General features: G+C 34.3%; 1 protein-coding gene across 1 annotated transcript in view; it reads right to left on the bottom strand.

Moving 5' to 3' along the window:
• The window catches only part of Dys (Dystrophin), a 923,162-nt gene that overhangs the window by 29,157 nt on the left and 866,776 nt on the right, over nucleotides 1-27,229 (bottom strand). Inside the window, exons 66-69 of the mRNA XM_090409612.1 lie at nucleotides 14,352-14,560; nucleotides 10,759-10,806; nucleotides 3,987-4,056; nucleotides 1,504-1,595 (exon numbers count right to left, since the gene is read on the bottom strand). Of these exons, the coding sequence (XP_090265738.1) occupies nucleotides 1,504-1,595; nucleotides 3,987-4,056; nucleotides 10,759-10,806; nucleotides 14,352-14,560 (419 nt within the window). The remainder of the gene's footprint in view (nucleotides 1-1,503; nucleotides 1,596-3,986; nucleotides 4,057-10,758; nucleotides 10,807-14,351; nucleotides 14,561-27,229) is intronic.

Raw genomic sequence — 27,229 nt, forward strand, 5'->3', positions numbered from 1 at the left:
TCTATCTCTCTCTCTCTCTCTCTCTCTCTCCTACTTCTGTGTTAATCAACATTTCACTATTTTCATATTTTATGGTCATTTGTTTTGGACTCCAATTCTTGTCCATGTTTCTGATCATCATATATGATCAGAAATACATGTAATAAATGCAGCATGAAAATCAACAATAAAAAGGACTGTTTTTAGTGGTGCATGAATGGATAATATACCACTTTTTTTTTAATTTTATGTTTTGTTGATTAACATGTCTAGGAGGAAAAATGTTTGTTTCTTTCTATTTCAATAGTGAATTTAATTTATTTATTGCAACAGTTCAGAGAGTTATTCAGATCTTCTAAGCTGAACCGCCAAATAATAACATTCCTATAACACCACATATGAAAAGTTTCAGAAGAGCTTCCAATAAGGTTTAATAATAAGAATACCTCACAATCCCTTCCACTTGCAGGCTCTTAAAAAGAATCAGCTAAGCATTCATGGCTTTCAAGGGACTTTAATTGGGATGAAGGATTATGCTTAAATATATTTTTGTGCATGCATTTGTATGTTTTCTTTTGGCCAGTTAGCTTGATTGCAGAACTAAAAACTGGACTTTCCTGACTCCATATGAGACTGGCTAACTCACATTCAATTGAAAAGCACTGATAAATTATCCATCACAGACAGGATTTGAACCCAGGTCTTTTCACCAAAGAGCATCATCGAGATATTATGCATTCAGACTAAACTGTTAAAAAGGTTGACTTGCATTTTTGAAAATTAAAAAGTCTCACTCAACAAATGATTCAACTATCTTAAGAAATATGGATATAGTTTGCTTTACATATTTTAAAGTTCAGAAAATATACATTCTTCAAAAAGTTGAAGGTACACACAAAAGACCAAATTTTGCCTAGTTCTAAGAAATGCATACACAATTCAGCCTGTGAGACTTTTATAAAATAACCAAATTTAAGATAAAAATGATGGTCTCAAAATTTCCAAGTTCTGGTGAACATATATATAATCTGATAACAATGCACATCCTCAAATTGCCAAGAGTACAAATTACAGTTAGCACTAATCTCTACAAATAAAAATAAAGAGAATCACATCCACATTATAGTACAGAGACCAGATGACCTCCGTATAGATGACACATGTAAGAAAAGAGTCTCTCTCTTTTCATTGCATGTTTTCTCTTTTAATCCATGAAACACCACAGTAGTAAACTCAAATCACAGCATTTAAAATTAAAAAACAATCCTCTTTCAAAAAATCTCCCCTCCCTCCCACAAATTCAAGAAACTCAAAAATCTTTACAAAAATTTAAAACAGCAAAAACTGTACTGTATAAAATAATTGCTAATGTACCAACAAGAATACCTCACAATCCCTTCCACTCACTGAATACATCTTAACTAGTTTTCCTCACGTGGAACAAATACATTTTTCGCATACATAAAATTAAATCATTTGGCACTACAATAGCATGCTAATTATTCTTTAGAGGTTCCTACAAACCTGTTTTCTTCTTCTAATTCGTGAATCATTGATTCAAGTTCTTCTCTTTGTTCTGCATCTATCGAGGCCATAATCTGAGCTGGACTACGAGGCTGGAAAAATAAAATAAAATATATATATATATGTAATAAATATCTATTATACATTTTCTTTTTAAAGTTATCTGTGTGGTCTTGTGCCAATGCCCATGATGCTTGATCAACAAAAAAAAAAAAAAAAAGTCACTATAGGTCTGATTCTCTTTCATCAACTAAGAATCCTGAAACTCAGAAAACCTGACTATAGAACTCATGCTATTTCATCATCCTATAAATAAGGGTTAAGAACACAAGATATGGCAGCAGTAGTCATCTGCCATTAACTGTCATGAGGCTATATGTAGGTAAAAATTATTATTATTAATAATACTATGGGGCATTTATTGGTTGTCTAATGCCTAACTGCCTATCGAACCTCTCCTTGAAAGCATTCACTGAAGACACATGCCCAATGCACACTGGGAGCTTATTTTGCATTCCCTCATCAAACACCATGAGAAGAAGTTGGACATCACATGCTTCCTGACTATACTCTTACTTGGCTTCCAGGAATAACCTCAGTTTCTCTCCCACATGCCATGAGCTGCAAAATTTCACTCATATCAATACTGTAAAATCACCTTACCAAATTGCATGTTTTTATCAAAGCTATGCCCCTCCTTCTATTTCTCAAACTTTACAGGTCACATTTCTTCTATCTTCCTATGCAAAATTCCACAGCAAGATATTATCTTAGTTACCTGGTGCTTAATCGTTTTTTATGTTTCCTTATATCAGGCAATCATATCTGAGCATAGTCCAGAAATGGCCTTAAGTGAGAAAATAAAGGGATAATAACTTCCTTATTCCTGTAATTTAGCATTCATTTCAATATTACAGTTATCTGCTGTGATGACTTAACCATATGAGCAAAGTAGCTTCTAAACTTCAACCTATCTCTAATATCACCATTAGATCTCTAGCTTTATCGATTACTTGCAGAAAATTCCCATTAATAGAATACTTAGTCTGTAGTATCTTTGGTCCAAAATAGAATCAGTCTGTTAAAGTATGCCTTCAAGGCTTCTATATCAGATATATCCCTTATCACTTGACCTAACTTTCCACCATCAACATACCAATGGATGTTCCCCTCCAGACCATCTCCAATGTCATTAATATACAAGTTAAACAATGGTTGTCCAAATACAGAATCCTATGGTACTCTGTTTCACTAGTCATCCTCATTTTCCTCAATTCAGCTCCTCCATACATCACTTCTGATATCCATCAGTCACATGTGTCGCAAGCTTTTTTTTTGTTTAGTTAAATAGATTGATTTTATAGGCAAATGTTAATGGGTGTCAGTTCAGTGGCAGACAGTGTGTTAAATTTTAGAGGCCACATTGCAAAGGTGGTTAAGATCACCTTAGATAACTGCAATGTTGAAAAGCACACTAATTAGCAAATAAGTGAAGGGATGAAAAACAAGTATTTGGGAGAATAAACCTGGTACCACCATATGAGCCAAATAATTCATCATTCAAATGAAAAGACCTGATAAGTTTCTCACTTCACATCATAAACGGGATGAGAACCTAGGTCTTTCTAACCAAAGGGCCCAATCTATGCTGAGCTATGGAGACTCTCTCCCACTTCACAAGAACTTAATATGACCATGTCTAGACTACTATATTCAGATAATGGTCACTTGGGTTCCATGAAGATGAGGAAAGAGCCAAAGAGGTCCAGCTAACTAAACTGACATCTGGCTTGTGGAACTTTTGAAATGAAGACATAATGAGGGAATGTGACCTTGAAAGTTAGAGAAATAAAAGAGGAAGAGATATGATAGAAACACAAGCTAGTAAGGAGTTTGTACAGTACAGATACCAGAGGAATTTTGAGGCTCATGACAGGTGAGAAAAAATTGGAATTATCTCTGGAAGATGAATAGGGGAATGGGTAGGAACATGTGAGGGTTCATTCTGAAAGGGTTCTTCTTATGGTCTTTTTTTGATGAGTGAACAAAATAAGCTACCAGTGAACACTGTGAGTGCATGTTCAGTGAATGCTTTTAAAGAGAAGCATGACAGGTTCCAAGGAATTACATCTGCAAATGCATAATTCCAAGGAGTCAGACTGAAGGGAGTCTGACTCCAAAGAGCTAGACTTACTTGATGAATCTGACCCTTGAAGGTATCTAATATATGCTAATGATGATGATAATAATAATCTGAGTATGCAAGCTTTAATTAAACCAGCGCAAAAATTTATACAATTATAATTTTATTAATAAAATTAATATATATGCAAAAAATACATTAAAAGGCATGTTTAAAATTTGTATAGTAAACTTTTCTTTTATAAAATGTAGAATATAGTGTTTATATGTAAATAACAGTTTCTTAAAAGACAGTCAAATTGATAAGTCACACATTAATATTAAAGTTCATGATTACTCACCACTGGAAGAGCTAGTTCACCACTTAGTGTTTGGCAGTACTGTGCAATCAACTGGTGCTCATCCTCACTACTGCATGACATGTAAACAGAATAAAAAATCGATTTTATACACACATGTATCACTCTGGTATTCATTTAGAAACATACTTTTAAAACTAATTAAAATTACATGCAATGTGCTTTAAATTCTGAATTTTTAACAGATTTTAAACAATTTCAGAATGTATGTTCTTTCTAATTACTGTCTTAATAACAGAGATCCTTAAAATTGGTATATAGACTGAACTGCTTCATGCCAACAGTATGCAAGTGTAATATCTAATTAATGTTTTCAGCCTTGCATTTTGTAAGTACAACAGTAACCAATGGAAATATCTGTAATTTTCATTCATCTTTATATATACAGGTAGTCCCTGATTTATATAAATTAGAAATTATGTAAATTATCATGAAAGGGCTAGAAAAATAGTGAATGATAAAAATTTTACCTTACCCAACTATTATTTGCTTGCCATCTAATGCCAATCTTCTGTAAGGCAGACCACTCACGTGGCATATGGCTGCACATGTCGCAGTCGAGTATACCAGTTTAGGTTCTTGTTTAATTTGAAAGTAGATACATACAAGAATAAGGTACATCCGTTTTATGTTATTTAGTAGGAAAGAGATGGAGGAATTTTTTATTCATTAGACAATAGGCTTCCAGAAACTGTTTATGATAGGGCAATTAATCTTATCTCCATTATGTGCTATGGCTATTATGTGTGTTCTTCTGGGTGGATTGCCTGTTTTGCAGGATGAAAAATCCTGCAAAACAGGCAGCATTTTCCTTTCAGAATTTCTGAAAGGAAAATGCTGCCACCTCCATTCCACCTTTAGTTGACCCTTTACAAGGGCTTTTCTACTGAAGATGAGATGAGATGGGAAATAGCTACTCATTGATACTGTTAGACTTTGCAAAAGCACTTGATAAGACTGCACATTTCTATTGCATAAATTGGAGCAAATGGGAATGGATATGAATCTGGTGATTTGAATTAAAGGATGGCTAATGGACAGATATCAGAGTGGTTTATTGAGGAGTTGAGTCCAAGAGAAGGCAGTAACCAGTGGTATACCACAGCACTTAGTACTTGGTCCTTTTTTTGTTTAATTTCTATATCAATGATATAGGAAATGATTTGACAGGAAATATTCAGTTGATTGCTGACAATGCTAAAACAGGAAGATCAGTGACAAATTAAATGAAAATCATGCACAGATCCTGCAGGAAGATTTAAACAGACTAGCAGTATGGGCAAAGGTAAATGGTTGCCAGTTGAATGTGGCCAAGTATAAGATGATCCACTTTGGGAAGAGATCAGAAGCTGTGTACTATATTGATGAAATTGAACTAGGAAATGATAAGCCAGACTTGGGTGTGATCGTGGACAGGGAGTTGAAGTTTAGAGGGCATCATATTACATGGTTGTTGAAGAACACAATACAAACAGGGATAGAGAGGTTATTGTTCCCCAATATAAGGCCACATCTGGACTCCCATGGAGATGGACAGGATCCAGAGGTGAGTGATAAAGATTTTCAAAGTGTCTTTTGACTGCATGGAGATACCTATATAATAATAATATTAAAAGTTTTTAACATACTAGATGGGATTTGAACCCAGGTATTTCCAAACAAATGGCTTTGTCTATACAGACTGAACTATAGAAACTCCAGAAATATTAGTTCTAGTTGGAAAAACCTAAACAGCAGAATAGAAAATGAATCAAAACATTGAGTAATTTTGAGACTCCTACATTTCTGTTTATACATGGACTAGCCATTACTAATATCATGTTCCAATATAAACATCATAAATTCAGGTGGAGAGAATGTATACAAAATAATAATAATAATAAAAAAATGTTTTGTCAATTATGTTAAAGCTGATAGTACCATCTTCAGAATGATCCCAAATAAAAGTATGGATAGAGAATTTGAAATAGACAGTGATCATTCATTCACTTTATCTTGTTCGACAGGATAAAATGAATATTTAGAAAAATGTGTTTTTTAAAATGAATTCTCACACATGAACTGTACACTTTGGGAGAAAATAAAGGATTTTGAAAGAAAGAACCAAACCTTGGGGACAGAGTGGAAAAATCTAAAGAAAATATCTTCACTTTGACAGAGAAGTAAGTGGTGAAGCTGTTTGCAAGGCTAGAATAATAACGGCATTGTAGGCACAGAAAGTTAAATAGTCAATGAAAGGCAGAAATCATATAAATGTTCTTAGTTACTGTGTAAAAGTAACTAAACAAAAGTCATGGGAATATTTTGGAAAGAACAACATGGAAAATAAATATCATGAAGTACAATGTTTTGAAAGCTTCTAAGTGAACTTAGAAAAAAAAAAAAAAAAAAAAGAGTACTGTAAAAGGAATTAAAATTCATAAAAGTATATATAAAACCTAAAGATAAAGATATTCCAGATGCTTGAGGTAATTATCTGAAAATTTCTTAAATCAAATAGCAAAGAATACCGGGAAAGTGAAAAGTTGTGATAAATTCTAGGTGTTTATCAGAACTTTACAGTCCCCCCCCCATAGAACAATGGTAAGAAATACACAGGGGAAGTGCACTCCGAAGTATTTTTATCAATATATGAAGTAAAAAAGTCATTCAGAAACATGAAAAGTGCAGTGCAAAAACTATGAGAGTAGATTATATGCAGTGTGAAACATGGCAATGTCTTGTAGTGACTACACTGTATAATGCAAAGGGAATTTCTTTATGGAACAGTTACATTGCATAAAAGAAGTTAAGACAGAGACAGCAAATTACAGAAACCTGCTTAATCTCTGTAATTTGCTGTCTCTGTATCTGAGAAAGTATTGGAGATTAGAGAAGAATTCAGGAATTAGAGTTATTAGAGAAGAATTCAGGAATGGGTAGATAGGAATATTGCATAATGTCAGTGGTGGCACAACTTTGTGATGGGTAGGTCTTTGCCTAAGTAATTTTACTCACTTTCTATAAAGTGACAGTTGACTTGAACAAAGGAAATGGCTATATAATGATACTGCTGTTTGCTAAGTATTTAACACGGAACCTATTATGTAAATTGGAGCAGAGGAGGAAGGGATAGACTATTCTTTAATGTTTTTCCATGAGTAGAAATGAATCAAGGCAACCAGTGGTATGCCAAAGGGCTTTATACTTAGTTCACTGCTGTTTAATCAGGCAATTAATGATATTGGAAATCAGTTTTGAAGAAGTGAAATATTCAGCTTTTTGCCAATGATGCAAATTTGGAGTGGACAATAGTTAATAAACATGATGTAAAGATCATTCAGAATGAATCAAATAGTCTGACTGCATGGACAAAGAATAATAGTGACCAATTTGATGGGGAAAGTATAAGGTTATGCATTCTTGGAAGAAACCATTGCAAACTAAGTATCACACTGATAGAATTAAACATTATGAAACTGATGAGGCTAAGAATATAGGGAAATAGGAAATTAAAGTTCAAGGGATATATTGTGAAATCAGGAAAAGTAGTTTTCATGATCAAATGAATTGAAGAACATACCTCTTTTACAGGTTTACATTATTTCTCTTTTAAAGGCTTTGATATAGCCACATCTGGACTACTGCACATAGATTAGTTGTCCAGGTCTCTTGGGTATGAGGAGGTAGCATTAGAGGATCCAAAGAAAAGTGACCAAAATGGTGACAGATCTGTAGAATGCTTTCAATGAGGGACTGAAGATTTGTGGGTTATAAAAATTTGTTGATATGTAGAAGAGATACAGAAACAAGAATTACCGAAGGAGTTTTATAGAGAAATTGTCACTGCACAACAAGTGAAGGAACAAGAAGTCATCCTTGAAAATTATGTAAGATTACTGCAGTTAGCAAGGGTATGATGATTAGATTTTTTGCTTGCAAAGAATAAATAGAATGGGTTGCCAGAGATGTTATGAGTGCTTGGTCAGTAAATGAGTTCAAGAAGTATGACAGATGTTGTTTGAATAATGATTAGTGTGGATAATAATATAGTAGTTATGATGTAAAATCCTAATAATTGGAAGTTGTCATCATACCAATTTATAAAAAACAGATGGAAACAAAAATGAAATGTGAGAATTATACAAAAATTTCCTTGTTGAGTATCTCAGGAAAGATTTACACAAGCATACTCGAGAAAAGGCTAAAAAAGTTGAAGGGGAAAATTGGTGAAGAATATTCGGCCAAATGATAAAAATAAATAAAATGAACCTTAGTTCATCCATGGCATTAATATATAGATTTTCAACCTTTCATGGGTTGGAATCTCATGTAAAAAAAAAAAAAAAGGCTGCCAAAATCAGAAGCACGGAAATATAATATGGATCTCTATTTTTGAACTTTGCTGATCTCAAAAGAAAAATCATATATTAAGATTAAAATATTAAAATAAAAATATTAAAAATCATATATTACCAAGGGGAAACATCAAACTAAGATAGTTTGATGTTAAATCAGGCATAAGACAGAACTGTATTTTATTCTATCTCCATGTTATTCATAATTTATAAGGACTATATCATTAAGTAGTATACATTATCCTCTTAACTAAATGTGATATCCTCTTAACTAAATCTTCAAGAGTCTTTTGCTAAATTAAACAATTGTTGTGACACATCGATATGAAAATCAGTAATAAAAAAACTAAACTTTGAAAAAAATATATATATATAATCTATAGAATTATATATTTTATCTATAAAATTTTACATGGTATGATCACTTAAACCAAATTGGAAATGAATATTTTAACCAAACAAGTTTGAGGTAAAATATCAGAGGGGGGGGAGAAAAAAAAAAGAGGAAAACCAAGAGGTGAGTTAATGGTTAAGAGGTTTTTATTTTTAAAAAAATTACATACTGATCAAATCAGAGACATAAATAATAGACCAATTTGGATTGATAAGAAACCAATAATAAAACATTTAGTGTTAGACTGCCACATATCTGATATACTCCATGATGTTACATATCAGAAAATATTTTAGTTTATAGCCTTTTGTGAGTGGAATTATTTAAAGTGATATCAAAATGTGACCAGCAATAGTTGCTGATTTGAAATTTAATTATTTAATAAAAGCAAAGAATTGATAACAGCTCCCACAAGCTCAAGAGCTTCATATTTCTGATATCCATGGAAATGACTCGAATAAAATACTAAATATATAGAAAGGATCAAATTATTTCTATCTAGAAGTTTAATTCAAATAAAGCAATATTATGAAAATAAAACACTGTTTCTTTTTTAAAAGATGAAGTACGGAAATGAACATGATACTAAACATGGAAATGGAATACAATACCGCAGAATAAGTAAAAATAAAGAAGCTAAGAGAATTCACAACAGAAAATAATCATATATATATATAGAAAAAAGATTAGAGCTTTTTTGTTGTTTTCTTGTAATCATTTTTTATTATTATTCAGGTCTCCATGGAGTCAGGAGACTCCATGGAGACCTGAATTGCAGAAGGTCCTTCTTAGGAAACAAAGTCCATCATACCACTCGAACTCACTGAACTGTTCTTGCTCTCACCACTCTATCAGGTAATGCATCCCACAGTTCAACCACCCCTCAACCCTCTTGCTCACAGCTTCCTTCCGTAACGTCCAGGGATGGCCCCTTGTCATTGCTCCTTCCCACTATTCCACCAAGCAAAAGAACTCTCCAGTGTCCACCCTGTAACTGCCTCTCAACAGTTTAAAAGTCTTGATCATATCACCTCTCCTTCTTATCATATCACCACCAAACTGTGCAGCACACATTCCCTCAGCCGATCCTCATAACTAAAATTGTACAGTCCTGAAACCATTTTTGTTATCCACCTCTGTACCCTTTCCACAGTTAATTTATCCCCTTCAAATCCTGGGGGACCAAATATGAGAACAGTAGTCTAAGTGTGGTCTGATCTTATAACACCAACCACTGTAATTTTTTGTTCAATGAAAAGAATGATTCAAACACACGATCAGAGTGAAAAGTGAAAACATTTAATTAACTAAAACTAGCTAACCGATTTCTCATTAAGTATAATCTGTTAACTAGTATTAGCAAAAAAAAAAATGTTTTAAAAATTTGTTTGTTAAGTGGTCAGTGTATAAAAAACAAAATGATGGAAAATTCAAAAGTAACAACTATAACTGTATGCTTAACTATGTCCGTTTTTTAAATGCATGCATGTATATGCTTATACAAAACATTGTCAGTGTGTGTAAAGAACAAAAAATTCAAACAACTGATTTTTACTGTCATTTTGTTAATCATGACTGTAATCTTTAAGAAGATGCACATACACGTACTTAAATTTAAACAAATTACAATTATAAGCAGCTTTTTTGCATTTTCTTTTGTTCGCTCTTCCTTCTTTTTTTAAACAAATTTTAGTTAATTTAAATTTTCTACTTTTTTAATGTGATAATATATTCTTTTTTTTTTTTTTTGTACATGCTTTTTTAGTGTTTGTGTGCAACCTAAACATAAAATGAAAATACAATATAAAGATAAAATGTGAAATCATTTGGTCACCTTTTATCATAAATTTGTCAAAACAAAGTCAACATTCCACTATAATGACTAGAATACTTTTATAAAAATATAAAACAATGTGCTTACTCATCTCAAATAATTGTTATACTAAAATGTTATTTAAGGATATATGATGTCATCTCCTGTATAGAATCATTAATTTTTCAATGAGAAACGTTAGATACTTACGAGTCAGGAGTAGAATTGCTTCGTGCCCTTAATTCTACCTCAGCCAACCTAAATAGAATTTTTTTAGAAAAAAATAATAATAATCATTATTTTGTTAAAATTTTTTATGACTATATGTAAATTTCAAATATTTGTTTTTGTTAATGTACATAATTATGTTGGAAATAGTGTAACTCACTTCATAAAAGTTTCTTGAATAAATCATAAGGCAAGTACAAATAATGTTTCAATTAAAGGGGGATTCACATTTTTTTTTTATATGATTTTCATCAACAAAAATTTGCAAACTTATTGTACAATAAGTATCATTGGTGTGCTTAGGGTTTTGTTCTGTTTACAAAAACATGAAACTTTTTCGAAGCACTCGTGCCTCCAATAAGTAGAGTGGTGATCTCACACCAGGTGATGAAAATCGGCTACCACCTGAACTCCAACTGAGGTAGTAATAATGAAAGCTTTAAAAGAAGTAATGCTTTGAGTTCAACTGTAACAAAATCAAAATGAAACTAGCATAAAACAAGATAAAAAAAATTTCTTAAATTTAGCTCTTTTGTATTTTAATATCTGCCCCTTCCTTCTTATAATGATTTGGTTCTCTGTTATTGTACTCTCACCTCACACACACAGTCAATTGAATGAAGTATTTACTGAGCTATTTAAGTAAACACTCCTGCTTTCTTCACTTATAATAAGAAAAATATTTTGCTTATGTAGCTGTCCAACAGCCCTTTATAGTACAACTGCAAACTCACTGTACTGGCTTCTTCTTTTTTTCATTTATTCCATCTACCTCTGTCCTTTGACGATGCCTTCCCTATGATGCATTTCCCAACAATTTCAGCCTACGGCTTTTTAAGAATGTCAATAAGGTTTCTTCTGCAAATAACTTTCTCAACCCTTATCTATGCCTAACACATGGCATTAATGTGCTATAGATACTTGTACCTTTCATGTGTGGGATTTAAACAAAAAAAAAAAGTAGATTGGGGGCCTCCAGTTAGAAAACAGTAATTCAGCTATATGCTTCTATAGTCATTCTCAGATGATACATGAATTCATTAGGAAAAGAAAATGAAGGTTGGGATTTAATTAAGATGACTTCATTTGATGCTGAAATATGATTATAGTAAAGTGTTAACTGGTTTCTCATCAACATGGGATGGTGCAAAGTCTAGATCTTGTCGACAGGTCTACTATCAAGTTTTAGTCTTTTCATGCATTCTGTAATCACATACTGTGCTATCTTCTCACACACTGCAGTGTCAGATGAGGCCAATTTAAAAATATCCTAGTGTGTATCAGCTGTGAAAACAATTTTTTCAGAGAGAGAGAGAGAGAGCGAGAGGGAAAAAGTGGAGGAAGGGGATATACCACTGACTATACAAATGCTCTCTACAGTGTATCATATTCTGTGCTGTAATACATAGGAATAAGCCTATTTCCACTTTAATGAACAATTCGCTTAATTTTACACAGAACAATACAATATTACTTATGCATTGTTTTATTTTATTTTTATTTTTTTGCTTGTTTTGTTAATACCATACATTCATGTTATGTTAGTATGATGGATGAGCAAACATGAAGAAAAAGCTGGGTTTGAAGATCTGTAAATTGTCCTTTTTAGGAAAAAAAAAGAGCATGGTTCCAAAGGACAGCAGCAGAGGGAATGAAGAAGGAAGAAAAAAAACAACAATATACAGATATTGCTAGAATAAATGATTAACAGCAACTGAATATCTGTCTGAAAGAGAGTGTGGTGAATTAGTATGAGATGGATCATTAATCAACCTTTATCAACCTCAAGAACTGCTCTACATTCTGTACTGAGTCAAGAAGTTTTTAGGAGCAGTCTTAGGGAGAACCACCACACATATAAGAACAGTATCCAATGGTTGGACAGATTTATGATTTTCACAAAGTTAACAGTTCAGAAGTAAAGTAAGACCTTGTGAGTAACAGAAAACTTAATTTCTTGAACTGAGGAAGTAATACTTGTAATATGTTTATGCTGGGGGGGGGATGCAATATACTGTAGATCCGCAATTAACTGGAACATCACTTGCACACAGAAAGAACAGATTAAGCACAAGAAAATCCTATGATATGTCAGCATTAGCTACATTGAGGTTAAGGAGTAATTTTTCATGTAGCATTATCATATTCTGTACAACCCTTGAGGATGTATATAGGAATTTGATGATGATGAGGTTAAGGAGTATGATCAGGAAGTGAAAGCTGGTAATTCAGTTGTAGAAATTATAAGAAAAGCCATAAAATGAGTTATGTAATAGGTTTTTATCAAATCTGATCGAATACCTTAGAGATATTGAGAGTTGAATTTTTCCAAACTTTCCATGTTATTTGTCCAAAGACAGGTGATGTAAGCAAGATGATTCCCTGTTGCTCAACAGAGCAAGAAATCATATCTATGATTGTTTATAAGCTTGAGGGATTTCCAGGTATCATAATAGCTAACTGTCGATTGATTTCTCCAGTATTTTTGAAAGAACTAAGGTGAGATTAAATTCCAAGCCCTCATGGAATTGCAATTCCATGGTAAACTATGCTACTACAGAGAATTTGAATGGCATGAGTATTAATATAGATAATCCCAACATTTACATGTGAGAATTACATATCATTATCCTTTAAAGAGAAAGTTTGAGGAAACTAAAATTATTATTAACATTCTAAATCTTAATCATAATGAATGTTCACTTTTCTCAACAAAAATGCTGTTAATCCTGAGTAAACAATGTATGTGTGAATTGGCCATGAATTCCAGTTACCATATGAGTGTATAGCTTTTTTTTTTTTTAAATAAGATTAATCATGATGTACGGTGATCTCTCAATTACCTGATCTTCGAATGTATGAAATTTTAATTATCAAACTCTTGAATGTGTCAAGCAACTTCTAGCAGCACCATATAACTGTCAACCCTTCAATTATTCAACTAGCAAATTGCTGCCCCATAGTGGTGGATAATTGAGGGATTACTGTATTTATATTCTTCAATGAGTGTAAATCTATAATTGCTTATATTCTGTGTCATATGCAAGTCTAAGAAAACATATTACCTGAAAAATACATAATAATGGAAGAGTTATGCCACTTGACACATAAATAGTAGTATTTACAAAAATGAGATATAGAATTTAGTAGCCATTCAGACATTTATAATGTTATAACAATATAATATCATTCAAATACTATAATATATTAGGTGACACACAGGATGATTCCAAATTAAAATTTTAAAAAATTCCATTAATATACATTTAGAAGACATTTGCTTTTCTTTCATTTTCATGACCAGTAAAATGAGTTCATCATTGACAAAAACTAAGATATCAGGTAATAACTCAGCTAATAAATCAAACATCAAGTTCTAGACTCTTTTATAGAGAAAGTTCTGAGGAATTATGTGACAGAAATCTAAAACACCCAAATTAAGCTTTATGAATAAACACTGTCTCTGGCTACCAAAACATGATAAATTATATTATGCTAGTACCTACTTGCTAAGTAAGTTCTGCTTTATAAAAGCAGTCCTATACAAGCAACAAAATCTTCAAATAACTACTTACCTACTAGCATAAAGCTCTAACCTAGAATGCATTTCCTGGGAGGATAATGTGTGCTGTGGAGATGGTGCAGGACTTTCAAGGTCATCTCCTTCAAGAACTGTTTGTACTGGTAAATAACCAAGTCTAGGATGCTTTTTGAAGTACCTTTTTGATTTAAATTTGTTCTTAACTATCTTTGTAAAATCTCTGACATCTTCGCCTGATGTAGTCTAGAACAGGAGAAGAGAGTATTTCAAGAAATAATTGCAATTTTAATTGAACTGTCATTATAAAAACAATATTCAACAGTAGGTGCATGTTGTTTTTATGAAGACATTATGCATTTGCAAAAGAATCAATTTCATTCCTAAAATAAAAACAGCAAAATGGATTTAATTGCTGGTGATTTATTTCATCAGCATTAGCAGTAAGATCTTCACATTTCTTAAAGACTGTAAAGGATTTCTACCAGCTATGATTCTTAAGCTATCTCTATGGTGATACTTTAAACCCAAAACTGCAACTGAACAACTTTCTGCAAATATCTTATTTCCAAATATAACTTGGAAATTAAATATACACCGAAACCTCTTTTTATGCGAATTTTTTTACGCGAATTGGGATATCAGAAATAATTTTTTACATGATTTTTATTCACTTTTACTTGACCGACCTAAAGTCTAAGTTAGGAAAAAATCCATAATTCAAGAAAATTCTGAGAATTTTTTTTTTTGTTTTTGCATTCTTGTTTCAATTAAGAAAATTCTAAATTCTTACGAATTTCATTTATTGGGAATTCCCCGAATTACATAACTAACTGCGCATAAAAAAGCAGTTCTTAGCAGTTTGAACTTGGTGTTTGAGTAGACAACACAGTTACCGCATTTTTTGCATTTGCATTTTTTAAGTGAAATAAAAATAAAAATTGCATTATAAAATTAATAATTTTGCCAAGAAATAATAAATGATTAACCAAAGATTTTAATCCAGCCCTCACATGATGTTGCCGATAACAGGGGAAAAAAAAAAAAAAAAAAAAAAAAAAAGCCGTTTCCTTGGATATAAAAATTCAAATTTTAGATTGTCTTCAAACTGGGGAAGGTGCGACGGCTGTGAATAAGCATTTTGGAGTCCATGAATCAACTGTCAGATCTATAGAGAAAAATGAAGAGGCTATTAGAAAAGCAGTATGTTCTGGTACAAAATCGAGTGTGAAATTATCATCATACAACAAGAGATACTGTTCTAGAAAAGGCCAAAAAAAGCTTTAGTGATGTGGATAGAAGATAATGTACAAAAAAGAATGCCACTTGACGGAAATTCCATCAAGCAATCAGCATTGAGATTTTATGAACAAATTAAAAAACTGCAGCCAGATACTTCATCTGAATCAAGGAAAAAATATGAATTTCATGCAAGCAATGGTTGGCTGGCTAAGTTTATTAAAAGACATGCTCTTCATAATATAAAAATTAAAGGTGAAATGGCTTCTGCTGATGAAACAACTGCTAAAGCATTTCCACAAAAACTTGCTAAAATAATTGAAGATGGAGGTTACACTTGTGAACAAGTTTGGAATATGGATGAAACTGGCCTTTTCTGGAAAAAAATGCCAAACAGAACTTACGTATCAAAAATGCAAAAAACTGTTGGTGGGTTCAAAGCAGCAAAGGATCGCATAACACTCCTATTTTGTTCAAACACTTTAGGAGATCGGATGTTAAAACCACTGCTCATAAATCAATCGTTAAGACCATGGCCAATGAAAGGCGTAGATTTTCAAAAATTGCCAGTTCATTGGATGGCCAACAAAAAAGCTTGGGTGACCATTGATATTTTCACTGAGTGGTTCCACAACCATTTTGTGCCAGAAGTTAGACACTATTTGAATGACAAGAGTCTCGAATTTAAAATGCTTTTGATTCTTGATAATGCACCCGGTCATCCTGCCGTAGAACACCCAAATGTGCAATTTTTTTTCTGCCGCCAATACCACATCATTGCTACAACCTCTAGATCAGAGTATAATTTAATTGCGACTTTTAAAACATATTATGTCAGACGAACATTTCAGTATGTTTTGAACAAGCTAAATGATGATGAAATACTGTCAGTTATGGATGTGTGGAAAAAATTTTCAATTACGGATTGTATTGATCAGGTTCGATTATCGTTATCTGAATTGAGACCAGAAACTATGAATGCATGCTGGAAAGCTATTTGGCCCGCATGTGTTAAAGAGAATGCTCCTGTGTTCCCTTCAATCATACTGCAGAATTCCCCAATATAATAAGTTTTGCATGTGAAATTGGTGAAGAACGATTTGATGATCTTACGTCGGCAGATATCAAAGAAATGTTAATTGATAAACCTCTTAGCGAAGACGAAATAGTGGAGATTGTTTCTGAGACTCCTGAAAGTGAAGAAGTTAATGATCAAGATAATCCTACTTTTACTGCTGATATAATTAAAGAAGGTCTTAAACTGGCCAGTAATTTAGGCAATTATTTTGCCTGACATGATGCAAACGAAGAACGTGCTGTGAAGTTTACATGTGAGCTTAAGTTGTTAATGTCTTCATACAGAGAATTATATCGCGACTTATCTAAAGCATCAACACAGCGATTAATAACTGAGTTCATGCCTAAAACTACTGAAACAACCAGTGGTACTTTTGTTCAAGACATGACAAGAAGAATTCCACAAGTTGAGGCAGAAGTTGATGACGATAATACCATATCTAATAGTTCTAGTGATATTACAGTCTCACAAAAACTAAAGCTTTCGCGTTTATTGTCAGAAACTGATAGCGAATAACATAATTTTTTTATAGAATCCTTGCAAACAACTGAAATGAATATGTTTTTTTTTAAAGTTATTAAAATTCATTATATGTATGTGTGTTCTCCATGAAATGTAAATAAAAATCTTATGATCCTAACAAATTTAATGTTTGTTTTTTTCATTATTTTGCTTATATTTCAGGTTTGGAATCAATCTTCACTTTTTCTATGGAGTCAGTAGTTCTTTTTATGTGACTTCTATTTACGCGTAATTTTTAGGAACATATCTATCGCGTAAAAAGAGGTTTAGGTGTATGTTTATTTTTTGAGGGGGGGGGGGACCATGTCCCAAGATCCACCAGTAATATAACTGATGACACAATTCCAGACAATACATGCAAATAATGTTCTAAATTAAACCCTCATATTTTTACTTAATGAAAGAAAGAGACATTAAGAGATAAACTTTTTTATTAATTATGACGGACGAAAAAGTTAATGATCAGCTCTCATGAGGACGTAGGCATCATGAGAGAACTGTTCTCTGAACAGTCAGTGTGTCAATGCAGAGAAACTAGAATCATCAGGTGGATAGTAGCAGGGGTGGTCTCTGGTGGGAATAGGTGCTTGGGGGGGGGATACATCAGGTAATGCTAAATCCAGTGGAGTGTGGAGGAAATAATGATAGGTATAGAAACAGTGACAATGCCTTGATTATTTATACTAATACAGAGTATCTGGAATAAAGAAGACAAACTGGTGGCATTGATAGCATCAGTATGTCCAAAGATTATTGGGATCGCAGAGATGTGGTTGAAGAAAGATGATATATTGTCACGATTAGAAGTAGCATGGTACAGTATTTTTCAACATGATAGGAAGGGAAAACATGGTGGCGGAGTATTGCTTATGATAAATAATGACTTATGTCCTCTCAGGGTAGAAAATCATGAATCATGCAGTAATAAGGGAATAAAATTTCTGGAATTCTTGAGGGACATGTGTCTTAGGCAATATGTAGTAGAAGGAACATGCGGTTCAAGAGTTTTAGATTTGGTCATAGCAACAAAAGAGCTGATTATAACTGAGATGGCATCTCTGTCCCCAGGTGGAGAGAGTGACCATCTGGTTTTGAATTGGAAGATGAATAGACATGCAGGAATATCAAAGAGAAAGGAATGTATGTGGAATTATAAAGCAGGTGATTACAACAGTGTTAGATATCAACTTAGGGCAGTTACATGCAGGGAGGAATTGGAAGAGCAAGATATCATTAGTGCTTGGGAACTTGTGAGGAATATTTATTAGCAGCAATAGCAAGCTGTATACCACAAGTGAAAAAGAGAACACAATTTGGTGTGAAGTAAAAAAGAGGTAATGGAAGAGCTATAAGGAGAGCAGATGCATGAAGAATATAAGACCGGTAGAAAGTATTGCAGGCACAAACTTGACTTTTAGTCTGTTTGTATACTTGGGAAATGGAGTAAAACCAGGTTTAAAATTTCTTGGTATCTGTAAAATATAAGACCGGGCCAGGAGAGTGACTAGTATGGTAAGGAAGGCACAATTGGAATATGAGAAGAGATTGGCCCTGAGATAGAAAGAAAATCCTAAGGAAATTTTTTGCTATGCAGCCAGTTGGAGGAGTTTTTTTTTTTTTTAGCTGCATTCTTTTTTTTTAGGTCTATCTTTTGGCACACCATTTTTCTGCAGAATCTTTAGGAAGGTGTTGTTTCCCTTAGACTTGTTTTTTCATCCATTTGTATGAAACTTAACTCCTGGACTCTGGGTGGATGAATAATATTATAATTTTTTTTTTTTTTTTTTTTTAAGGATTCCAAATTTAGTATTTGGAATCATTATCCACACAATCTATCGTACCTCTCCATGAATAAATTAACAGACAAAGCATTAACAATACTCTGGCAACCAATTACATTCATTCACAACTCTCCAAGTGAAAAATTCAGTTCTCACCCTTACTAACCACATTTTTGCTCAACTTCCGTGGTTGATCTCTTGTTCTGCCCCCCCCCCCCCAAGCTAAGTGTTGAAATATTGCTCCTGTATCAATTCTATAAAACTCTTTAAATAACTTAAAGGTTTCTATTATATCCCCTCTTATCTGCCTATTGACCACCTTCTGCAGTCACACCCTCAATATTTATCCTCATAGGGAATGTTCCACAGACCACTCACCATCTTGGTTGGTTCCTTCTAAATTTTTATATTAGAATATGAACTTATACTAGAATATATCCATATGGTTCAATTTTTTTTTTTTTTTCAATCATATTTTTACTGGGGAGTAAAAATTTGATGAAAAATTTAATGAAATTTGGTACTTAGGATCTATATTAATTTTTATCAATTTGTTTCACTTTCAGTTTCATTCGGATCACTTTTAGTTGCAAAATTCAGCAAACTAAATTACACATCAATACATAAACAATGATATGTCAACATTTCATAATGTAAACTATATAAATTTTAAAACAATCAACAAAACATCCTACTATTTGTTGAGGTCTCTGATTATCATGAATTAGTCACAGACCATATACTATTCTCTGGTATCTGTCCATCACCCTATCCATATTACTAGCCTCGTATACATTTCCATCCTCTCTAAAACTATTACAAAAACATGCCAGTTTTTGTAATAGTTTTCCATGCGGTATTTTATGCCTTAGCAAATTCGAGCAGTATCATGGTGCAGCCATTACCTTTATCCAATTCTGCTGTCACTTTATTATAAAATATGAATGAGTTACTAAGACACATTGATATTTTTTAATATTCTGAACACCTCCTGTTCATCTACCTCAATGTTGATATGGAGCTCAGTAACATCAGCAACTGTAAAATCACCACCTGGATTACTATTTCTTTTGCATCTATCACCTTCCTATCATGAGCATTGTTTAAAGTCATTCTACCATAGTCATTTATCCTCTTACTTGCTACATAACAAAAAAATCTCTTTTGGGTTTACTTCGGCCTTCCTTACCATACTAGTCACTCTTCTTGCTTGCACTTGACACTGCTCATGAGCATGGTGATCACTTTTTTCTTTATATTTCCTCGAAAATGTTTTCTTTTTTTTTTTGCAGCTCTTGCTTTATACCCCTACTCATCCACTTAATTCCGACTTGGTTTATCCTTCTGACCTTGATTATGCAGTCTGATACTGCTACTCTCAAGTAATCTCTGAAGACCTGCCATGAACTACTGACATTCGTTCCTTGTAACTTCTCAAGCCATGGCACTGTTCCAAACGATTACTCCTGAGTCTCTCATAACACCAGCCTTGTAGTTGAACATAAACCCCTTCTTGATAGAGAACCCCACATGTTTGGGCAACTTCCAAGAACAAGACTGCATGGCCACTCTCCCCAATTGGAGGCAGTGTCTACCTTGGTTATTGATATATCTTCTGATGCTACTATAACATCCAACCCTCTCAAATCCCTTGTTTTCTCTATAACATGTTGTTTCATGTAATCATCCCCTTAGCAACTGTATAAATCTCACTTTCATCTTGCCATGTCCCCTTTCCTCCCTCCAATCAATGTCCCCCATAGTTAAAGTCTCCCATTATAATTATTCAGTCTACAGTCATTGTGCTGATTTGCCGATACATAGCATCTACATCTTCTTGTGGACCCCCTGGTTTATAGCAGCACCCGACAATGTCTTTTGTCCTATTTGCCTCTATCTCACACCAGACAGCCTCAAATGAATCATTATTCTTGTTGAGAGGCTTATACGCTGGTTAAACATGATAACTAATATTTAAGGAATTGACAGCGTATACTAGAAATATAGATTAAATAAACTTTAATATATACTTTCCGGTATTTCGGCGAACGTCACGTTGCCATCTTCTTGGGAACTTACTAAAAAGACACGTGCACACAAGTACTAATAACAGCAAATGAGACTGAAGCTAGGAAGCTAGCATTTTCCTAAAGTCCTGATGGTGCCCCCTGGCGGGCTATATTGGTAGTTCTTGGCCTATGGGCTGAAGTTCTTCTGATAAAAGTTTCCCAAATTTGGGGCAGTCTCATGCATCCAAATTTGTTGAGGTTTGGCATGTTCCTAAGGGCCGAGGCTGATTCCATGAATAGTCTTTCATACTTGAACTTGCTGCGGTGTATTACTGTGGCTTTCTTCTATCTTATTCTGTGGCGAGTATCCAGAGCGTGGTCTGCAAGCCCAGAGTGGCTGTACTGGTGAAATCGGATGTAATCCTTGTGTTCTGAGATTCTGATATTTGCTGTCCTGCCTGTTTGGCCAAAGTAGGACAGTTTACAGCTGCAAGGGACCTGGTATACACCAGGTAGGTCTAGGGGAAGTGGTTGGTCTTTGGTGGAGCGGATAAGGGATGCCAGTTTTCTATGTGGTCTGTAACAAGTGGTCAAAGTCATGTTTTTTTAAGATTTTATTGATTTTTTCCGAGGTGCCTCGGATGTAGGGAATGGTGATGGATTTAGAGTAATCTTTATTGTGAAGGGGAGGGGGGTGGTGGGTTGTGGATAACTGGGTTAAGTATTTTTTGGATTTTTTGGAGGGGGTAGCCGTTGGCTGAGAAAGTGTCCCGGATGTGATTTAGTTCAGTGGTTAGGGCTTGATCATTAGAACAGATTATTTTTGCCCTGTTGAATAATGTTTTAATAACTCCATATTGTTGTGAGGTGGGGGTGGAATTGTTGGTAAATGTATCTTCCTGTATGGGTGGGTTTTCGATAAACTGAGAAAACCAAGGTTCCATCAGGTTGGCAGGTGACTAGTGTGTCTAGGAAGGGGAGGTTATTGTTTTCCTCTTTTTCCAGGGTGAATTTGATTCTAGGGTGTTGGTTGTTTAAGTGTGTTAGGAAGGAGAGGAGTGAATCCAGGCCATGTGGCCAAATAGTGAAAACATCATCAACGTAGCGAAGCCATATGGTAGGTTTTTGTGGGGCTGAGTTTAAGGCTTTCTCTTCAAACGTCTCCATGAAGAAGTTGGCCAAGGGTGGGGAAAGTGGTGAACCCATGGCTGTCCCCTCTATCTGTTTGTAGAATTTTTCCTGCCAAACGAAATAGCCTGAGTTCATTGTAAACTGAAATAGGGATGAGATATCAGGAGGAAATTTAGCTTGGATTAGCTCTAAGGTTTCTTTGAGGGGGACATTCGTGAATAGGGAGGAGACATCAAAACTGACCATTATGTCATTATGTTGGAGTGTAAGGTTTTCTATACTGGCTTTGAAGTGGGCTGAGTTTTTTATGTGTGATGGTGTATTGCCAGTATAGTGTGAGAGTGCTTTGGCTAAATGCTTGGCTAGTTTGTAAGTGGGGGAATCAATGCCATCCACTATGGGACGTAATGGCACATTTTCTTTGTGTATTTTTGGGAGCCCATATATGCGGGGGGGGGGGGGGGGGGCGGGTCTAGAGTTATAGGGTTTTAGTCTGTTGGTAATCTCCACAGGCCAAGAAGTGACCTTCTTAAGGAGCCTATGGAGTTTTCTAATTTGTGAGTTGGTGGGATTGTAATCAATGGGGAGGTAAGTGGAACGATCTAATAATAAAGCCTTGAGCTTACCTGAGTAGTCTTTAAGATTGAGTACACAGTGGCAGGCCAAGAACTACCAATATAGCCCGCCAGGGGGCCCCATCAGGACTTTAGGAAAACGTTAGCTTCCTAGCTTCAGTCTCATTTGCTGTTATTAGTACTTATGTGCACGTGTCTTTTTAGTAAGTTCCCAAGAAGATGGCAATGTGACGTTCGCCGAAATATCGGAAAGTATATATTAAAGTTTATTTAATCTATATTTCTAGTATACGCTGTCAATTCCTTAAATATTAGTTCTCAAATGAATCATCTCCCTCAGACCTAATATCCTCTTTAACTTCTAATTTTGTTGGTTATAATTCTGCAGCTATCATCAGCAATATCCCACATGCTATCCTGTTTCTTCTATTCTCCTTGAAAATACAATACCATTTGCATTCTATCCCTGTAACTATATCATTTTAAATCAACTAAATCTCACTGATGCCTATAATTTTTGGCCATACCAATGCCAAAAACTCCTCACCCTTATGCCTGATATTTCTTGCATTTGTGTACATACATTTCAATGTCCCTTTGTAGCCATAGTTACCCTTCTGTAATGTCGTTACTAACTCGTTTAAATTGGAGACATGTGAAATCCCGTCCGACATTGCATAATCACTATTGTACCCATACTCATTTATCACAGGGATGGCCAGACACATGCTTGATTTCAGGCTCCCTAATATCTCTGGTTTCACTGGTTTTACACTACCACACTCTCACTAAAGACATGCCTGATAGACTACATTTAAATGGTTTTGGAGTTAAAATGTTTGGAGAAAGTGTTGTCAGGCATATATAAGTGCTTTTGTCCATCAAATTCACTTGATACATCAACTGCACACTGTTCCTCCTGCACAGTCTTCTCACTGACAATCATGACCCTTCTCAGATCTGTCCTATCATACTGAGGCAGCAGACTCACAATCTTTACTTTCTTGTTCTTCATTTTTGCTTTCACTAACAACTCTTTCATATCTTCTCTCACTGCATATTTATCACCTTTCAAAAATTTGTGCTAACCAATACAATCAACTCATTCGCTCCATTCTTCTGTATACTTACAATATCACTAACAGCCTTTATCTTTGCACCTGGAAAACATACTTTCATCACTTTTTCATTAAGTGTACCTCTTATCATCAAACCGCCATACAATACTATCAGTCTCTCGCACTTTTATGCTTTTCCCATTCACACATTTTTTTCATGCTCCATTTTTCCATACCACACACTAAAACTATCCAGCTAAAGATCATAATCTGTGGTAACTGACAGGTCTGATTCTCACTCCTGCTTTTCTTCCTTTTTTATTCGGAATAAACCATAGTTCTGCCAACAATCCTTTGTAGCATATCTGAAACATAATTCTTTTAAGACCAGCACCAGCTTTGTATTTTTTTTTAATATGAATACCACACATGAAAAATTATAAACCTATAGTGCATTTTAAGTACTGTGGGTAGGCTATAGGTTAGTTAATTGAAACTATACTCTTCTAGAGACAACTGGCAGCTTCAGTTGTCTGAATAGACCCTGAGCAGGCAAGTGCTACTTGCCCACTCAGAGTCTATTCAGATCCTCTAAAGCTAAAGCATCTGCTTTACTCCTCATAGTTCTCCCAAACTTTGCAACACCTACATGTCTCCATTTACACCTCTCCCAATATCATTAACATAGAAATTCAACAATTACCTCGAAACATACTCTTGAGGCACACTACTAGTTACTTTACTACTACTCTTCTTGGAAACTGCCCCCATACCCAACTTATATGGAGGGGCAGTGTCCTTCATAATATGAATATATAGATAATGAATGATAGTGGAAATAATGTGCACCCTTGTCTTTTACATCAAACCATCTTCCTGTAACTCCTTCCATTCTAACTACTGACTTATGAAAGTTTGGAATAAACCATTATAAATAACGTACTTTAGTGTAAACAGTAGCAATAGACGGTACTGTTTATACCATATAATTGTAGCATTTTAAACAGCATTTCCCTTGGCACCTTGTATATTTTTTCCATTTCTACAAAACTTAAATACAGATTCTTGTTATATTCTAATGATTTTTCAACTGTCTTCAAGTGAAACTCTGATCTAGACAACCTGCATTTTGTCTGAATACTTGTTCTTCAAAAGGTTTCTCTTTCACAATTTTTCTTATCTTCTTCTCAAATATGTTTGCATAAGTCTTAACTGAAACACTTACGTAAGAAAATTCTTCTGAAATTCTCATATTCAGATTTATTTCCATATTTACAGAAGGATACTAGGAAAAAATGCTACTCCAATCTGGAATTCAATCTTCTGACTAGACCTTCTGAATTATGCAAATGCAGCTACTATAAAACATTTCTACTTCCACATTGGAACATTTCTGGTTGAATATCATTTACTCCAGCTGGCTTTTCACATTTTAGATTTTTGATAGGCTTTTCTACCTCAAAGACTGATATATATTCCTGACTGCATTTCTCTTGAATATTTGAAATGCAAATATTCTAGTTTCTACTTCCATGTAACCCTTTTTCAAAGAACTCTAGACATCTAGAATACTTGTTACCTTTAGTTTTCATATCAATTTTATATATGAACAGATAGTTGTAAATAAATACAGGTGTGTGTGTGTGTGTGTGTGTGTGAATATATATATATATATATATATATATATATATATATAGATAAAAATTAATAATTATACTGACTAAGAACACCGAGAAAGGTAAGAAAACTTCAATATAACACGACTAATTTCGTCGGAACGCAGCCCTCTTCAGGTGTGTAAATAATAACAAAAAACTGGAAAAATAACAAGGTAAAAAACATGGACTTCTCAAATTAACAAAATAGAAATAGCAACAGTCATATTTGAACTGGTGTCCACGTGGCAGGACTAGCGTGAGTTTTAAGTGAGTGGCAACTGATTTGAGAGTGCCAGAACTTGATCACTATGCTGTGGGCGTCAGGCAAACTGTAGCTTAAATTGTTGTTTATGTGTGATGGGTCCAGAATTATCTCTTTTGATTTTACGATACGTCTCTCAAGTTCGTCACTGCATTTATAGATATCGGTCGTAAGATTCCAATCTATCTGGTGTTGAAGCTCTTCTAGATTACAGTTAGCGGAGAAAAAAACATGACTGGAGAGTGCGCTTGCATGGGTTCTTTTGTAAGAGATGTCATGCTGGTGTTCCTCAAGATGTAGTGAAATAGACTTATTAGTCTGTCCATAATAAGGTTTACCACAGTTGCAGACAACTTTATAAACTCCTGGAAACTGAAGCTGGTTGTGTTTTGGTTTGCGACGACTCAGAAAAGAACGAGGCTTTGGTAGGGTGGTGAAGTAGGTTTTAATGTTGAATTTCTTCATTATTTTTGCCAGTTTTGGAGATAGAGAGCTTATGAACAGCAATTGGATGTGAGTAATAGGATTGGAGTTATCTTCTTGGTGAGGTTGGATACATGGATGTAGATGTTTAGTGATGCTTCGAGAAGAATAGCCACTGTTTAAGAATGTGCTTTTCAGATTGTTGAGTTCTGTTTGAAGGTCTTCTTCTACTGAAATAAGAGATCTTGCTTGATGGGCCAGAGTGGAAATAATACCAAATTTCTGTGGAGTGAAGTGATGAGAAGAGGCATGCAAGTGTGAGTAGTTCCGAGTAGTTCATCTCTAGTTCTGATGTTCCCAAATAAGGAAGATGTCATCAATGTATCACAGCCACAGTTTAGGTTTTAATGTTGTGTTTGAAATAGCTCTCTCTTCAAAGTCTTCTAGAAAAATATTGGCTAAGACCGGAGATAATGGGCTGTTCATAGCTAAGCCACTGGTTCGTTTATATATTTTTCCTTCAAAAAAGAAATAGCCGGAGTTTATGCAGTGCGTTAATAGAGCAAAATTTTCTTGGAAACTTTGTTTTTAAGTAGATTGAGTACTTCTTCTGTTGGCACATTTGTAAAAAGAGAGACAATGTCAAAACTAACCATTCTGTCAGAATCCTCGAGTTTTAAATTTTTCATCTTCAAAATGAAATCTTCAGAGATTTTTATATAAGAGAAGGAATTACCAATGAGATGTTTTAAGGAAATGGCAAGGTATTTAGACAGGCTGTAAGTAGGCGAGTCAATACCTTCAACTATTGTTCTTAAAGGTGTCTGCCTTGTGGATCTTCAGAAAGCCGTACAAACGGGGAATAAGGGGATGGAGAGAGCGGAGAGATAGTCTGGTGTGTCTAGGAATTTCTGAAGTAGATCTGAGAAGGTTGTTGGTACGGTTATGAAACTCCCTTGTAGGGTCACTTTGTAAGAGAGAGTAGGTATCAGATATTAATAAACCGTTGATCTTGGAACGGTAATCAGATCTGTCTAAGACTACAGTTGCATTCCCTTTGTCTGCAGGTAAGATAATGATATCATTGTCATTACGAAGGTGGTGGATAGCTCTTCTTTCAGCCTAGGATAAATTATCTGCAGGACGACGACTGTTGTTTGTGGTAAAAATAGCTTCAAT

Source organism: Typopeltis vanoorti, chromosome 19 (assembly GCF_054136105.1).
Source record: "Typopeltis vanoorti isolate ZY-2024b chromosome 19, IOZ_Tvanoo_1.0, whole genome shotgun sequence".
NCBI classification, from domain to species: domain Eukaryota; kingdom Metazoa; phylum Arthropoda; class Arachnida; order Uropygi; family Thelyphonidae; genus Typopeltis; species Typopeltis vanoorti.